This window comes from Chaetodon auriga, chromosome 3 (assembly GCF_051107435.1).
Source record: "Chaetodon auriga isolate fChaAug3 chromosome 3, fChaAug3.hap1, whole genome shotgun sequence".
NCBI lineage: Eukaryota > Metazoa > Chordata > Actinopteri > Chaetodontiformes > Chaetodontidae > Chaetodon > Chaetodon auriga.
In genome coordinates this window covers 13,376,960-13,394,064 of record NC_135076.1, presented here as the reverse complement: position 1 = coordinate 13,394,064, position 17,105 = coordinate 13,376,960, and the positions used below count along the sequence as shown (strand labels likewise).

The 17,105-nt window shown below is 41.4% G+C and overlaps 2 protein-coding genes across 6 annotated transcripts in view; one reads left to right on the top strand and one right to left on the bottom strand.

Moving 5' to 3' along the window:
- The first annotated feature begins 4,565 nt into the window (after positions 1-4,565).
- ifi30b (IFI30 lysosomal thiol reductase b) lies at positions 4,566-8,499 on the top strand. Its single transcript, XM_076726429.1, has 7 exons — positions 4,566-4,857; positions 6,103-6,291; positions 6,417-6,488; positions 6,577-6,666; positions 6,896-7,048; positions 7,843-7,911; positions 8,236-8,499. Exons 1-7 carry the CDS (start codon positions 4,717-4,719, stop codon positions 8,293-8,295), a joined length of 774 nt encoding a protein of 257 aa, XP_076582544.1. The 5' UTR covers positions 4,566-4,716; the 3' UTR covers positions 8,296-8,499.
- A 91-nt stretch (positions 8,500-8,590) lies between these two features.
- Positions 8,591-17,105, bottom strand: part of pde4cb (phosphodiesterase 4C, cAMP-specific b) — a 78,775-nt gene continuing 70,260 nt past the window's right edge. For all 5 annotated transcript variants that reach the window (XM_076724938.1, XM_076724947.1, XM_076724964.1 and 2 more), the window contains 8 exons: positions 15,779-15,951; positions 15,590-15,688; positions 15,185-15,349; positions 14,912-15,011; positions 14,354-14,508; positions 14,011-14,133; positions 13,439-13,621; positions 8,591-12,898 (listed from right to left, as the gene is read on the bottom strand). In XM_076724938.1, the coding sequence (XP_076581053.1) occupies positions 12,320-12,898; positions 13,439-13,621; positions 14,011-14,133; positions 14,354-14,508; positions 14,912-15,011; positions 15,185-15,349; positions 15,590-15,688; positions 15,779-15,951 (1,577 nt within the window). In that variant the 3' untranslated portion in view covers positions 8,591-12,319. The remainder of the gene's footprint in view (positions 12,899-13,438; positions 13,622-14,010; positions 14,134-14,353; positions 14,509-14,911; positions 15,012-15,184; positions 15,350-15,589; positions 15,689-15,778; positions 15,952-17,105) is intronic.

Below are 17,105 nucleotides of genomic sequence, written 5' to 3'. Positions count from 1 at the left end.
GACATATTTGTAAGTGTATGTGCACAATTTGGTCTTTTTCTGTTGTTGCTGTCTCTTTTTATAACTTTACTGTTTTATCATTGTGCAAACAAATATTAAATAGAGATATACCCAAAATGGTAACTGTTTCATAGGGGAATAATTGGTGTCTCACACCATAAAATGTGTGTCATGATGTACTTTCAGATGAAATCATGTTAAGTAGTTCTCTGTCCAACCAATGTTTATCTTAATAGGTATCCAGGTACTAGCTATCTTGGTAAGCCATTTAGCTAGCTTGCCAACCTTTCAATATCATAAATGCCATGTTTATGACTAAAAGAGAGGATAAATAAGTGATGATTTATTTTTTAAATTTCAGACTCCTGTCTTATTTATTTGAATTTGCCAAGTTCAGTAGCATATGTTCCATAAAACCTTCCACCAAGAAGGTTTCAAATCAACAATATTTGGTCATACTCCTGAAATGTTGAGTTAGATAAAATGGATTTATGGCATGGAAGACAAAAATGGAAAGTCTGCCTAACTGGTGCATGGTGTAGTAATGACAGCTATAAACCTTTGATTTCAAACAAATAAGACCCAGTTGGATGCCTTCAGGAATGACTTCCTGTTTTGTTCAGCAAGTCAGTTTGTTTGGGTTGATGAGATTGATTGAAGGGCTCATTATTATGAGAAGCAGGATATGACTGAATGACAGCAATGGTGTATGTGTGGAAAAAAAGGAGATAACCTGATAACACTAAAGCTGGGATTGTAGATGGGCATTTAAAAAGTTTTGATACAGGAGACCAGGGTCTGCAACTTGTTCCAAACCAATAATTGTTTTTTGTTTTTGTTTACTCAACCATGAAAACTATCTTCCCCCAACCTTAATGAAGTAGTTTTACTCGCCTAACTTTAATACTGTTATTGGCTGACACTAACATTTTAGGAATAACTCATTAGAAACTGTTTGCGTTGAATGTTCAAAAAAATATTTGATGGGAATGAAATTTTGAGTCTTTTGCAGAACTGGTCAAGATCACTTTTCTGAGTGGTGAATGTGTTGTTATACAGAGATGGTTTTGCTTAGATACATGCTGAAATACAGTTAAATGAAGGAACTAGTTATGTAGGCACTGTATAAGTGGTATAGATGGGTTTGAAATTATGTTGGAGATACGTTTTGTAAGCATAGGAATGGTTATGTAACTTTGATGTGGAGATGCATAAGGTTAAGAGGACGAAGTGATACTTGGCTATCATTCAACAGTTTGTCTATTTTCCATCATCTTTCTTCCATGCCATAAACGGTGGGATCTAGTCATAACATTTGTCAAACAGAAACTACAACACGTTGGGAGATTAGTTTATTTTCACCTCACCTGGAGTAAAATGGGAAGTTCTGAAGTTTTTTTTTTTTAAATGTCTGAAATTTTGAGCTGTGGATATGATCAAATACCTCTTCTTCTCTCTGCATCACATTCAATGTAGTACTTGTTAAGATGATGTTTCTGTAACTTTTGCTTTTAATTTTTCCATTGTGGCTGTATGGACATGTCTTTCTGCTTTGATCTAAAGCATTAGCTGTGAGAAAATACTGCTATTGTAAATGTTCATTTACTGTACTGATTATGCAATAACATTCAGCTTTACTGAAATAGCTTGTGTTTTCTTTAGAAGTCCTATCGGAGGAAAATTGATGGTTTCAAACATTTTTTGTTGGAGTAAAACCTGACTTTACCCACTTCTGAACATCAACGTTCATGTACGCACTTTCAGATCCCCAAATAAATTTGAAATGATGGTTTAATGATTTGTGAGTATTATTTGACACGACGGCCTGGATTAACAAAGTAAAACCAATATACATGTGAAATACCATTTACTGTTTAGAAAAAAAAGCCTAGAGCAAAACTCATTTAAAGCCTTGAGGCACCGCGTACTGTACCACAGGAGGATACAGTGTTTGCCTTCCACTTCTCTCTAAAGTATACAGTGATGGCATGTTTGTGTAAAGCCTCCAAGCACATACTATATACAACTGCCAGTTTATTAGGTATGCTGAGCTAAAATTATTATAATATATATAATATATAATTAAAACAGTTGTTCAATAAATCCTCCCTTCATGACGGGTATTATGTCCAGTTTTCATTGTTTAGAGGCATTGATTCAACTCTGAGATTATTTTGGAGCACACAGAAAGCTGTTTCTGACAGTTGCATACCTCGTTGCTTTTTGGATCCTCTGTGGATAACTGGTTTGCGAGGTCATCAAAGTCAGCCTCCCATAGTTTCACATGTCAGCTCTTCAACAGAGGAACATATTAAGTAATTAGCTATGCCAACCGAACAGCAATGATTAATTCATTAATTAATTTTAGGCAAATATCTTACTTCATTAAATGTCAAAAGTTAATACAACAACACTATAGTTTACTAGATTGGTTGTGTATAACATTAAACAACATAGTTTAAACATTTACTGCACATAATAGTAGGTTAAAATATCTCTATGCCATAGATTTAAAGTGTTTTGTCAGACAAAATCCTTAACTCCACAGACATCCTGTGTGCACTGGTTTAACATTAAACATTACGGTTCATTGTACAGACATACAATATCATCATGTGCCAATGATGATGGGCACACTGGCCTGTCAAACTGCATTAGACACAGCGATGATGACAATCATCTCACGCACACTGATGTTGCGTAATCATAGTGAGATCAATCTTAAATGATTGTTGTGGTCGATCACTACTTCAGCACCTTCAACAGGGGCTCAGGAGATGGAGGAGCGGTTGTTCAATCAATCAAAAGATCCCGGGCCTTGCCTTGAAACTGAACTCCATATTGCTCCTGAAGTTGAGCCACTGGTGTATGAGTGAATGATTATCGCTCCTGATTAACAGGTGGCACCTTGCATCTCTGCCACCAGTGCACGAATAGGTGTGTGAATGGGTGAATGCGGCCTTGTGTGCGTGGTAAGCCTAAAAAAAAGCATTATGTAAGAACAGTGCATTATGTAGTCCACTCAACAGTTGCTGCTCCATAAAACAGCATCAACCTGCCATTATCCTGTTTCAACCATTAGCAAAGAGCAATGACAAGCTGCCAAACACTGAGCACCAAAATGATGAAATATTACCATGTAAACCACATGAGTGTCAGAGACTGAAGTGTGAGGGAAGCTGTATTCCTCGCCTGTTAGCTAACCACGCAGATAATCCAACAGTCTCTACTCTCCAAGAGTTTCTTACAAACCCGCTTAGAAAATTGAGCTAAAAGTGAAACTCACCACATCATCACACAGCCAGCCAGTTGACGGTCATGATATTCTCCAGTCACCGAAAGAGGCCTGCTGGTTATAAATTCTTTTTGCAGATCCAACTACTAATGGCGAGTCAATAATCCATTCTTTTGAAGCAGTTTGGTCCAGAAGTGGAAGTGCAACAGGTGCTTGGTCAGAGAGCCCACAACTGTGTTCTGGGGAATAGTTATGTCGATAGCCAGGCTGAGGCTGATAAGTCCCCATTCACCATTTTCAGAGTAGTTTCCCTCCCGCCATATCAGTTAGCCGCTGCTGCTCACTCTTCGGCAGCATGTCGCGGACCGTGGAGCCCCCCCAGTGTCGCCGAGGAAACACTTGCTCCTTCCCCTGTGGACAACTTCTCTGCCACCAATAAAACATTCGCTCCACTTCGGCCAAACATCTGGTGGCGAACGTTATAGGACGTGAGGTTAATGGATCCTGGAGGTTTTCTGAGCGACGCAGCAAACATTTTGGTTTTGCTAAATTGGTGAATATTAAAAATTAAAACCAAGCGACTACGTTGTTGAACTTTATGGAAACAATTTAAGAGATTTGGCATCGATTTCATACGTTTGTAACGTTAAAGTAACGAAATCCCGACTGGCTGAACCAGCCCGCAGGTGAACTCAGTTATATCCGCTTTAAGAATCCTATGTCCAAGATGGCGTCATTTCTTCCCTGCTCAGTAAACCGCTCGTCAACGTTTTCTTTATTCTTTCAGAGAGGAAAAAAAAATCACGTGTTTTTGTATCCGTAATCTTAGTTAAACCTGAGTCTACTATTATACTGGCTTGGAATATTTTCACCATCCTTTTGTTTTGAAGCAAAGAACAAGATTTCCATTACCATTCAATAACTGCAGTTCCCGTAAGGCTTTGCTCTTTCTGTAGAATTAGGGGTTAAAATATACACACATTTTTGTCATTATCTGCCCCTTTATTTTTACGGGAATTATGAGCGTGTATGCTTGTAAACCCTGTTCTGCTCATGTGGGACCACTAGAGGGAGGCCAATGACCATAACAAAACCCCAAAATACACAGGACCTGAGGTGGTGCCTTTTTTGCAGTTTTCAGTTATCATATTATTGCTAAATGTTATATATTTTTTGTGTATCATCATGCTTATTTGTTGCATCTGCCACTAATACCAATGCTTAGTTTTCCACTATTTAAGTACTACTATTCAACTATTTAGTCAATCCCAATTTTGAACAGGCACAAATTATTTATTGTTGTTTTCCTCCTATTTACGAAGTCAGAAGTAGGAGCGTCCGAGGATCCGTGAAGGCAGCAGCAATCAATCACACCCGGCGTCACTCAGCTGATGATGGGGCTTATTAAATGCGTCTCCTGGTGGGAGCAGCTTCAGTCATCTCTACTCGGTGACTGAGTGGACTTTCTCCTGATTCAAATCATGAAGCTGTCAGGAGTGTTTGTCGTGTTTTTGCTCCTCCGTGTTGACCGGGGAGGCTCCGTGATGTCTCATCCCAAACCGTCCTGCCGCTATCCTCCATCTCAGTGGTGTCGATCCCTGCAGATAGCGATAGAATGTAAGGTGAGTAGATTAAACACGAGGGAGGCTGTTTACAGGGTCACAGCAGAGAGCTCAGCTATTCACATTAAATAAAGCTGAATGGCCCCAGAAGATGACAACAGTATTATTTTTATGAGATAATAATGTGGAAGCAAAACAAATGCAGTTAAAGCTAGAATACTACCACCACCACCACCACCACCACCACTACTACTACTACTACTAATAATAATAATAATAATAAATAGGGAGAGATTGCATCTTATTTATTGTGCCTCACTCAGTATTGCCTAAAATGTTATTGATATGGTAGAAATATGAAGTGTTTTATACAGCCAAATACAGAGAGATACTTGTATTCAATTTCCTTTCCACTTGACCTATTTTAGTACAAGCTGTTTGAGTTTTATTCTAATGAGGTTTTAAAACAGTCATTTAATGTCCTAGTCAATGTATGAAATACCAAAAAGTTCTTCTTCTTGACTACTGAGCGCAATAATATAGTCGTTGTCCCAGGCAGGAAATGTGGAGTTCAGAGTCTCTCTGGTCCAGGTTTAAATGAGAGTCATGCTTCAGAAATTGAACACCAGTGGTTCTTCATGTGACCGGCTGGAAAATCAACAGTATAGTTTGTTTTGCCTTCAGTGTGGAGGCTTCATAGTCACACTTTAATTGATTAATTAGATGCTGCAACTCCAGATTTTCATTTGTTCTTTAATCCAAAGAGTATAAAGTGCCCATTGGGAAGACTCTAGAGCCTGAAGTGATGTCCTAAAAATGCCTGTTTGACACCACCAAAGTTTACAATGAAGCCCAAGAAAAGCTGTAATCAGTGACTCAAAACTGTGTTAAAACTGAATTCATGGTCCTCGAGGACAAAAACAGGATCTGCACCACTCTTACTGACAGTACATACAAGATAATCCCCCCTCTTCATGACACACTTGTATGTGTTACTGTGTTTTAATTTGTAATATTAACTCACGCACTTTTACTCCGTAAGCAGTCAGTGCAATGAGTGATCCTGGCTGAAGTAGTTTTTTTTGTTTGTTTGTTTGTTTTCTCAAGAATCCCTTTTATTGTCCTGAAAGAACATGTTATTGTCACCAAACTAGAATATGTGTGAAGATTTAAAAAGCCTTTTGCTACATGTTATACAGCGTTCATATAGTTTAGCTCACCACAAGGACCATGACTTGAATCTCTTTTAGAAACTTATATGGGAACATATTCTGACAAGAAGTTGCTGTCTTGTTTCTCGTGTAGGTGCAGAAGCAGTGTATGGAGATGAATGCTATCAGACCGAACCAGTCTGTCGTTCCAGTTTCTGTCACACTGTACTATGAGAGTCTGTGTCCAGCCTGCAGAGTCTTCATCGGCCAGCAGCTCTTCCCCACCTGGACCATGCTGCAGGACATCATGACCGTCACTCTGGTCCCCTACGGGAACGCTAAGGTGCACTGATCCTCACGAGAGTCTCTGAAAGTAGAGAAATCTCTGTTATCAGAGGAAATCTTTGTCTCAATTTTTGTCCACATTTGGACTGTAAAAATATAATTATCCTCATCATTCTGTTTTAGGAGCTTCCATCAGCAAACTCTCCCTTCACCTGTCAGCATGGAGAGCCTGAATGCAGAGGAAACATGATTGAGGTTTGCATGTTTCATCGCCTGCACTGCACCTCTGTCATATTTTAATGAATGCAGAAACATGATGTCTTTGATGGATGCTGTCCCTCAGGCCTGTATCATCCATTTAACGGGACACTCAGCGTTTCAGATCATCTCCTGCATGGAGACGGCTGCGGATGTTCTCAGTGCTGCCCAACCTGTGAGTATCTACAGAGGGGAAAAAAAACTGCAGCTTTTCCCTTTTATTTGCAGAACTCTGTGACTCCTCTTATGGGGGAAAAAAAAGATAAGTTACAGTGAAATGTTGTGTAACACTTACAGAACATCAGTCAAAATGTAGATACATCAAAGTGAACAATGACCAGTGATTAGGTGTCTAAAGATTTAAAGACATGTACTGTTGCTGATGCTCTGTCCTGTTGTCTCAGTGTCTCCAGCTGTACGCTCCCTCTGTCCCCTGGTCCAGTGTTGACTCCTGTCTGAATGGAAGTCTGGGCAACCAGCTGATGCACATCAATGCTGCCATGACCAGAGCGCTGAACCCCGCCCACACGCACGTTCCCTGGGTTACCTTCAACGGGGTAAAACAGTGATGGCACACAAGACTAATTATGATCGATGGATAGACAGAGAGATGAATTTGATGCCAGCAACACTTTTCAAACAAGTTGGGACAGGATCAACAAAAGACTGAGAAAGTTGTGGAATGCTCCAAAAACACCTGTTTGTGCGATGTTCAAAACCTTTGCGGTGGTGGAGGAGGAGTACAGATAACAGTATTAACGCCACACTGTAAAAATCCCCTAACCCTACTTGGTGCAAAAAAGTCCCCTGTAACTGTTCTATATTTTATATTATGATTTGCTGATTATTACACTTGCATTAAGTATAATTTCACTGTTGTAGTTGGACTGCAGAGTCTGAAAACTCTGGGTAATTGTGACAGATTTGTTTTAAACCAGACAATCAGTTGACTAATGGAGGAAAATAATCAGCAGATCAATCCACAACAAAAACGATCATTAGATCATAGAATTTTCTTCATGATCATTTTGTAGCAGAAATGGTGTGAAAGCTCGAGGTGTTTGCATACTGTCACACTGTGAACTGCACACTGAGGTGTAACTGTACAAACGTGTCTTTGGACCTATATTATCTCATTTGAGTGAGATGAAAACAATCTTCAGGGCGCAGACTAAAAGTTCAAAAGTAAACAACAAACTCTTCGTGATATTAGAAGGTCAAATGATTACTTGATCTCGAGCAGTCTCAGAATCATCCTGAAAATGTAGTTTGGGGTTCAGCTGTACAAGATGAAGCTCTGTACTACTGACAGGTCATGTTGACTAAACTGATTAAAACTGTTGTCTTTCAGGAATACACAGAAGAGAATGAGGACAAGGCGATGTCATCTCTTTTCCATTTGGTTTGCCACCTCTACAAGGTGAAGACTTGCCTGCTTTTCTTTTTGTAGCTACTGTAACTCCGCTTTGGGATATTTGAGGTATTAGTACTGCTAGAAATACATGAAGGAATCTTCTGACAAGGTAATAATTAAAGGTAGCCTGAAAGAGAAAGACTATAAATGTTTGTTCTACATATTTGTCCATCGGTGCTAACATGCAGGAGTGTGCCTTGTCTCAGTAAGCAATCTATCTTCTGTGAATGAAGTGACTATAACTGTGTGTGTGTGTGTGTGTGTGTGTGTGTGTCTGTCTGTCTGTCTGTCTGTCTGTCTGTCTGTCTCCATGTGTCCGTATCCCCTCAGGGGGTGAAGCCTCCAGCCTGCACTGGAGCCCCGGTCAGACTGAACAGAGGCTTCTGCTGAACAGCTTGAAACTGTGTGCTGCCTGCAGGAAAACGACTCGTCATAACACACATACAGTAATGTTGCAGATAACACCTTCACAATCCTGCTGACATGTTTAGTTTTTGTGGGAGTAGTTGATAGAAACAAGGATGTGAAATCCAATTTCTATGTGCCTCCTGTTCTTTGATGGGACCAAAGTGGAATAAATCCATCTGGTTTTATACAAAGCTGTTGACTGACATTCTTCCCATTTAAAAATCTGTTCTATAGAGTCGATCTAACGAAGAAAGAAATAACAAACACAGCCAGTTGGATAAATTTCCATATAATTTATTGGCATTTTCCATTTGAAACACCCTGAACTCCCGAGACTCTTTTGGCTTAAAAGAAGAACAAAAATATTGTTATTTCCTTTGACAGAACATTGGAGTGACAGATGTGTACATACTTGTAAAGGATACTTGATTTTTAGGCTCCAGAACATAAAATCAAAAGTCCTATGTTACAGTACTTTGTCTCAACAGACACATTTGAAGAATAAATATCTTTTATAGAAGTTTGCACGACACAGAGGCTGAGAGAACGAGACAGCATGAACATTAATGGTGGCAGTATCAGCGCAACACAATAACGGAGCGACAGCAGGGACCCTGCTGCTCGCCAACACATTTAACACTGTATGGCACTGATGTCTTCCTGTAAAGAGCCACAGTGCTGTGTTTAACATGCCCACGTGACGCCTCAGATTAGAGCTACAAACGGTACATTCAGCTGACTGCAAACTGAAATCGGTTGTTGTCAAATGTTTCAAATCCACAGAAATCCCACATGATGAAAATGCCATGTTGAACAAGGAAAGTGACACGTTTTATAATGAGCGCTTCAAGTGATTAATGTGTATGTGATTTTCTGCTCACGGTGGCTGTCATTGTTTGTGCAGCAGCAGACTGGATCACTGCTGTGTGATAGCTGTCACAGAGAACGAAGCTCAGATTTTTACAGATTGAGATAACAAATGTAAAAGATTTTTATGTTTTCTTTGCTTTTTTGATAGAAATTGTACCAAGACTATACTTCCTGAATACACTGATCTTAAGAAGCAGAGGTGGTGATAATCTTTGAGTGACTGTGGATCAGTGTTTTTACATATATTACAAAGTCCTGACGTCTAAGTGCCTGTCTGAGGAAGGAGGCCTGAACTGGAGGAAATGTGCTTTTTAACCAGTGTTATGCAGGAGCTGTGTTTATTGGTCAATTCCCCAACTTTTCAGAGAGAGACTAAAGTTTAAATCCCAGCTAGGCTGCAATCTTCATTACATAATAGAAGAGAGTGCTTAAATGCTTATTGATTGATTTATTAAAGTGCAATCAATCAAAGTAAAACAAAAATAACAGTGAAGTTTTTTTTTTTTTTTTTTTTTTTAAAGGTTTACTGTCAGGATGACTCCAAAGAAAAGGCCGTGATGGTCAGAAAATCTAAAGTGTTCAGCTGCTTTCAAAGCAATCTGATTCTGACATTTCTTGTGCATAAACTTTGGCCTGTTGCTGGCACTAGACATCAAGTCTGGTAATAAAGAGTGTACTAAAACAAAAAAAAAAAAAAGTGAAGCTGCTGAGGTTTCAATGACATTTCCACTGTGGAGGGATTTCAACACTGAAAGCTAAACACAGTGCGTAATCAACAAAACGTTACATAATGTTTTACATTTTTCTTAATTTCTCAGATTATCACTTGATTCACAGGAAATCATATTTCTTCTGTCAAAATGATGCACTGAAAACAAGTATACAGTCAGAAATGGAAAGTCTTCTGTTTGTATCCTGATTCTTTGCAGTTCCCATTTTTAAAGCCTGGAAATGAACATCATCTTACTTTTCCAGTCTTTCAGAACTGTAGATGTGTCAAACGATGCAGTGAGGATCGGCATGTTAAGAACAGCATAATGGTCCTTTAACAGTAGGCTCCAGCCACCCTATCACACGTAAGGCTGATCAATAAAGCTTACTAACTGAGTTAATGAATACTGTTAGACTAGTGTTTTCTACTACTGCCTGACCAGGAAGTGCATCATATCTTGTGCAATGCTCGTTTGCTTCCTGGTCTTTCTACCTCAGTCACGGCGACAAACACTGCTTTAGACTGAACGTGGACTTGGTACAGAAAGGGTACTCCTGAAACTACACACATTCTCCAGTCTCAGCTATCTAGTTAGGAAAGGGCTGAGCAGACTGATCATAAGATGCACAAAATCTAATAAATTGTCTGTTTTAAATACTGTTAACATTCATAAAAACTAACACTATAAAGTCAATGACTTCGATACAATCATCAGGTTAAAATCTCTAGTGTAAAAATGTACAGCACCGTAGGCTGGCAGGTGTTCGTGTGTTTACAACACTTATGGCACACAGTTATCCCAGTCGAGCACTATCTACCAAATAAGACTGATCATCTGATGCAACACAATCTGCTCAGTCTGAACTGCAGGCCATTAAACTGTGCTCCCTCTGATCTCCACAATCTGTCGGCAGGAAAGCAACTCTATGGTGACTTATTTGGATCCTCGCTGATTCAGGGAAAGTATATTTCAAATGACAACTTCGAGCAGAAGTAGAAAAGGAACAATCAGACTCATTCATCTTTGGGCATAAATAAACTGAGTGAAGCCAACATTCAGGGAACTTTGCAGTGCAGATTTGTCTTTAAGCTGACAGAGATGGCTGCACCTCTGTTTGATAATAATGGGGGCATCAGTTAACAAGAAAAACTCAAAACAAAAACAGAAGGAGTCTTGTAATTCCAGTATTATCTGACCACCAGAATGCTGAATTTTAGTGGCCATCAAATCCTCTGTTAACGATCTGGAAGTTAGTTTGTGAAATCCTGAATCCACCGACCAGTTACTCTCCTGCCCGGCCTTCCAGTACCTCGAGCCTGACGACCTGTACTGTGTTTGTGTGATCAGTAGGCCTACAGTGGGTGAAGCCCTTTGTGTGACTGAATAGAAGAGCTGAAGGGCAGAGGCGGTAAAGTGCTACTGTGGACCGGAGGCACCCTGATAAAAAAAAATGCTTTTCAAGCACATAGACACAGACGAGACCAGCAGATGTACGACAAAGGAACAGTTCAAAAATCGAAACCGAAAACAATGACACCGTTTCAAATCATCTCAGGTAAAAAAATAATTATATAGGTGGTGTCCTGTATTTTCAACAGGTGAGACTGGGGCTCAGTCTTCTTCAGTGTTCAATCTCTGCGGTGCTACAAGCTGGTTTAAATATATATTATCTGATTGCTTCTGTTGCCAAATTTTCTATTAAAGGGTTGTCATGAAATGTAGAGACACGCAGGTTAAACACAGTCTCAGTTGTCTTTGTTATGGAGGTAAATCAAACAGGAAAGACGGTTTGGGGTCGGGGGTCACATCAGGGGTACCCACTACATCCGTGCTACATTAGATTTATGTTTCTCTTCATACCCTGAGGTTTAGATCCATCGATCTTTCGCTGATCATCTACATCCTGTATTTGGTAAAACGATTCATCGCTCACGTCATTCTTAAGCAATGAATCCACACTCACTTATTCCGACCGGACTCTGTAATTTCATATCCTAAATTAAAAATATGGTGCAAAATCATTTCCGAGACCCTGTCAAACCACAGCGATCCTCATTCGCTGCTCATGTCTGAATGTCACAAACAGTTATTTTGGAGGAAGACGTTTCCTTTACCTTTTTGTTCTTGTTAAGAGTATCGCACCTTGGCTGCACTCTTCCTCCCAGTTAAAATGCAGCAGTCTTTGTCTGGGACACTCCGAACTGAAGCTACAACAAAGCAGGATGGGACACAACGGCCAATCAGGCGATTCTTCTTCTTAAAAGATGAAATAAAACAGAGGGGGAACGTCCCTCTGTTCTCCAGAGAGGGTGACTCCAGTGTAAAGGGACTGTCGTGATTTTACAGACTTTATTGAAGAAGGCCTGCCCTGCCTCCGTCCTCCAGCACTCGTGTCTGTCAGGCGGGGCAGGTTGTGCTGGTTGTTACGTGCCCATTCGCAGGCAGGCCACCCCGTCGCCCTCCTGGCTCAGTTCTCTGTCTCTGTTGGCGCCCTCCCGTCCTGGAGAGGCGAGTGTCCTGTGGGGGCTCCTCACTGACATGGCAGCCAGATTCAGGGTCCGAGACGGGTGAGGCGAGGGGGGACGGTACCTGCTGCTCCGGGGGTCTGGGGACAAAGACTGGGAGGAGGAGGAGTCGCGGTGCCGCTCCGCACCTGACTGGGACTCGTCCTCTAGGGGGCTTTCTAGGTCAGACTCCACCTCCTCGTCTTCCTCCTCCTCTTCCTCCAGAGTTAGTTCAAACTGGAACTTGTCTCCTCCTCCTCCTCCTCCTCCTCCTCCTCCTCCGCCAGAAGGGACAGCCCCGCCTGCTCCCACAGCTTCTCCTGGCCCCACCTCAGTACTGTGCTCCTCAGGGCTGCAGGGCGACGGGCTGCGGGGGATCATACTCTGGTACCACTCCCTGTTGTCCTCCAGCGTGTCCAGGATGTCCTGGGCATCAGGGTGCACCAAGTCTGCCCATGTCTCCCACAGAGGGTGGACAATGTAGTCGATAAACCCCACCTAGACATAAAAAGAATATTAATAATAAACAGCTGAAGTAACCTGGATCATAAAGCTTGTCTGTGCTGACAGCTTTCAGGTCTTGCTGAAGTTATTCAGCTTGGATTTGTGTTTTGACGTATCTGCAGACATTGCTGATAAAGTAAATACGCGACCATGAAACCAAAACAACAGACTGCAGGTTATACAATCAGTAATGAAGATTTTGCCCATTTTCACAGAAAACGTGCAGACCTCATCACACCAGACTGCCTATGTGATTAGAAAAGGTTGATATATACAGCCATGCTTTGTGCAGCCAAAAGAACCAAGGATACAGTGTCAGTGCTATGCTATGTCAGAGTGATGCAAAGGTTGACTTTAAAACTGAAGCAGAGTTACGTTGGAATCAGATTTTGAGCCCCCTATGAAAGTATTTTACATCTGACATATTTCTGTCTTTGTTGCTCTTTGAAAATAACCTTAAACTCCTTGAAGTTTTCCTCTACCTCTGTTATATCTCTGCTTCCCTCTTCATCCCTGTGTGTCAGCAGGCATTACCTGGGTCTTCTCTATGGAGGCGTTGTGTTTGTCACACATGGGACTGATCTCCATGCCTTTGTCCCGCTCTCGGTCTCCCTGGGTGAAGAACTCCACCATGATGCGGTCCGTCCACCGCCGGTAAAGCTCTAGTGGTTTGGTTGGGTTGCTCAGGTCAGCACAATGGACCATGTTCTGCAGAACCTGGAGGAGTCAGATACAGTCAGATACAGTCAGATATTTTTTAACCCTGTCCTGACTCTGCCAATACCACAGCGATGCACAGTGTAGAACAGTGCAGCTCTGTACAGGTGCAATGACTGCATTCTTCCAGCAGGCAGCAGCACTTTCACATTAACTCTCTCAGTTTGTTGTCAGTGAAGGAAAAGTTAGATTGGAAACATGCTGCTGTCAATTTCTGGAATCTACACAGCAAACAAAGTAATCACACACTGAACCTAACTCTGTTCACTGATGCTGCAACATAATGTCAGACTGAATTGTGTAAAATAGCTACAGTATATTCATCTTTTTTGTCTAACTGTACTTTTTTTTTTAGCATGTCTATTGTTCAGTATCAGCAGTGTTCTCACCTGGATGCGGTCAGAGTAGTTGTCTAGCAGCAGGACTCCCAGGCTGGTCACCTTCTTGGTCTCTACCATCGTCTTCATGTCTGCCAAGAAGTTCATGTGTTTGGACATATCTGTGGCGAGCACCTAATGAAAACGACAACAAAAGGAGATTCAACACATCTGCAGTCATCAAGTGCATCTTGACATTGTGCCACCAGCCAGTAGACTGTCTGTCTACTCTGAACAGATAGATAAAGCTGCAAGTTTTTACTGGACACAAAAAAAGAAGAAAAAAAAACCACACTGTGAAGTTCAGGTACAGCATGGATGAAGCAGTAATCAGTAAGTCGTGCAGCAGTCTTACCATGTCGATCACCATCTTGCGGAGGGAGTCTCTCTGTTTCTTGCTGAGGTTCTGGAAGATGTCACAGTTATCTTCTTGGAGCAGTTTGAAGCCCACAGCAAGGTGGTGATTCTCCAGCACCGAGGCATCGTTATACATCAGCGCCAGCTCTGAACCTAAAACCACAGAACAGGACACAACAGACAAGATAACGTGGTCTAAATAGGATTGACCAGACACAGCTCAGGTGCACCTTAAATAGAAAGAGGCCCACATGCATGACCAATATGTGAGCATGTCACCTGATTACTGAAGCACAAAGCAGTCAAACTGTTCTTAATTATTTTAAAGCACCAAATGACTGGTTGCAGTGTTTTAACGTAAACTTTGTAAAACGTTTTAACTTTCCAGTCTTAAAAATGTACTGAGGTAATCTGTGTTTTACAACATTTCATTTGTTTCAAAATAAAGAAAAAAATCAGACAAATTTTAAATTCCTCCGCTGTATAAAGTCTTGATGTTTTTTGTCAACATTCCAGTCCACTGTGGTACTTGTGGACAGAGACGGGGGGAACCTACTGGTGTTTATGAGGAACTGGTTGGTGACTCCAGGGTGGTCGACATCATGGATGGCACTAGCAAACAGAGCAGCCATGATCTCCAGGTCTGTGAACACGGCCTGGACGTCAACAAAGAACACAAAGCACATTCATTAAAAACAATACGCTGATATCATAATGTAACTACAACTTACTCTGAGCAAATATTATCTCAAGTGTTCTGTCCACTGATCAGTGGTCTGGAGCTGTTTATGGTTATTAGCTGTGTCCCAAAATCTGACCAGAAGCACACCTCTAAAGCAGGGGTGGACAGGAGGACGTGGGTGGACTGCACCACGTCAGCTGCATGAATGTTGTTGTGATAAGCCACGTCTGCATGGTAGTGGTCCTCCAAGGTCATCATGAAGGTGACGAAGGTGTCGTTTGGAATCTTAAAGGTTTTCAGAAGGTCTCGCTCCTGGCAGGGTAGGGAGGAAGAGGAGAGAATCAGAGGGATGTTAGCAACTAATCAGTTTTCCTCCTCTGTGGCGCTGATTTGAACGACTGGAAAAGTTTGCCTGCAACCAGCCGACTGTTGATTAACCCAACCCGGTGGGTCAGAGTGTAACATGCACTCTACAGGCAACTTTATTGATCCTCACGTGAAAAAAACTTTCAACTTTTTTGTGAAGTGAGTAGAGCTGAGGGATCCCCCTACCTGGAAGACGGAGTACATGATCACCGTCAGAGGGCGGTTTCCGGAAAATTCTGCTATCTTGAATATATCCAGACCCCAACGATTAATGTCCTCGATCTCCTGGAGAAGTAAAACAGGACATCTATAGGACACAGTGTGTGTGTGTGTGTGTGTGTTTCTGTTTGTGTGCAAACATGTGCGTGGACCGACCTTGGCCAGCAGACTCTCTTGTGGCGTGCTGACTCCAAAGCGAGGGATGCAGGTGGGTGCTAAGCTCGGGCTCTGCGTGGCCTTTTTCACACCACTGATCTGTGACATCGGCCTCTTCTTCTTCTCCTTCTCCTTAGAAGGTGGGGACAGAATTTCCACGTCATGTTGCTTCTCTGCAATGAGTACAAACAGACATGGATGCATACTGTTAAATATATACATCTGAAACGTTCAGACTTTACTTGACATTTTACTCCATTTTTGTCCCATCTGCGTGATATTATCAGGCTGAGGTCCACACAGGTCCAGGTACTCTGGCACAAATACAGCAAATTCAGAATATATGTCCATGTCTTAAATTGAATGAACCTTAATTCTGGGTATGAGGAGTGCAGGTTCCCATGCACACATGTTGTGGAAATATGATCTGACTGTGCTTATGTGTACCTTGGCCGTTAGCAACAGACTACATTCATGGAGTAACCAAGCTAACATAAATCACATGATGTGTCTTTTAGTTATTAGTCACATTGGTTGTGTACTGACACAACGAATGCTTTCTTTTCCTCCTCTTCTTTGCCTCACCTCAATGCTCTCCAGTGTTGGTGGACAGATTCAATAACTCTAACTGTAACTGTCTGTGCAGGGGAGCTGTATTTAGAGGGCATTATGTTGGAAATATGCAAACTGAAGATTACACTATTACATATTAGTAGCAAACTGCATAATGTCTGATTTGTGTACCGTCCAAGAAACTGTTCTTTTTAACGTGTCTAATTCTACGTGTCTAATTTTGTTTGACAAAGTTAGGAAAGCCGTGTGAAAGTCAAGCCTGATGTTGCCTCACACATGAAAGAATGATCCGTCTCTTCCACACTGCGAGGCTTGTTCGTCAAACGCTGATAGTGGATCGATACTCAGTAATTCAGGTACTGGAAACACACTGGAACTGAGAAAAAAGTGGATCGCTGCAACCACATCTTCTATCGTCAGCTACTCAACTATTACTACCACCACTATTTATTTCATTATCACTACTTATATTGTTGTTCTGCTGCTACAACTCAAGTTATTATGATGTCAATATTTTAGAAATGATAGCAGTACGCAAGCACAATGACTACTGCTGGTGACAAGTGACGGCAACAAATTCTACTACTAATGCTACAGCTGCTACTACTGATACTTCACTAATACTGCTGCTGCTAACACTACAACTGAATGAACTATCATTACTTGTAGTACAAGTTTATGTGGTGTTACAGCAGTTACTACTAGCACTACTGAACTTCTACCATTACAGTTGTACCTCAACTGTTACTACTTG

Coding starts and splice junctions, on each gene's coding strand:
- ifi30b (XM_076726429.1), top strand. CDS start 4,717: ATGAAGCTGTCAGGAGTGTTTGTCGTGTTTTTGCTCCTCCGTGTTGAC. Junction 6,489..6,576: donor GCAGAGGAAACATGATTGAG/GTTTGCATGTTT, acceptor GCTGTCCCTCAG/GCCTGTATCATCCATTTAAC. Junction 6,667..6,895: donor TTCTCAGTGCTGCCCAACCT/GTGAGTATCTAC, acceptor CTGTTGTCTCAG/TGTCTCCAGCTGTACGCTCC.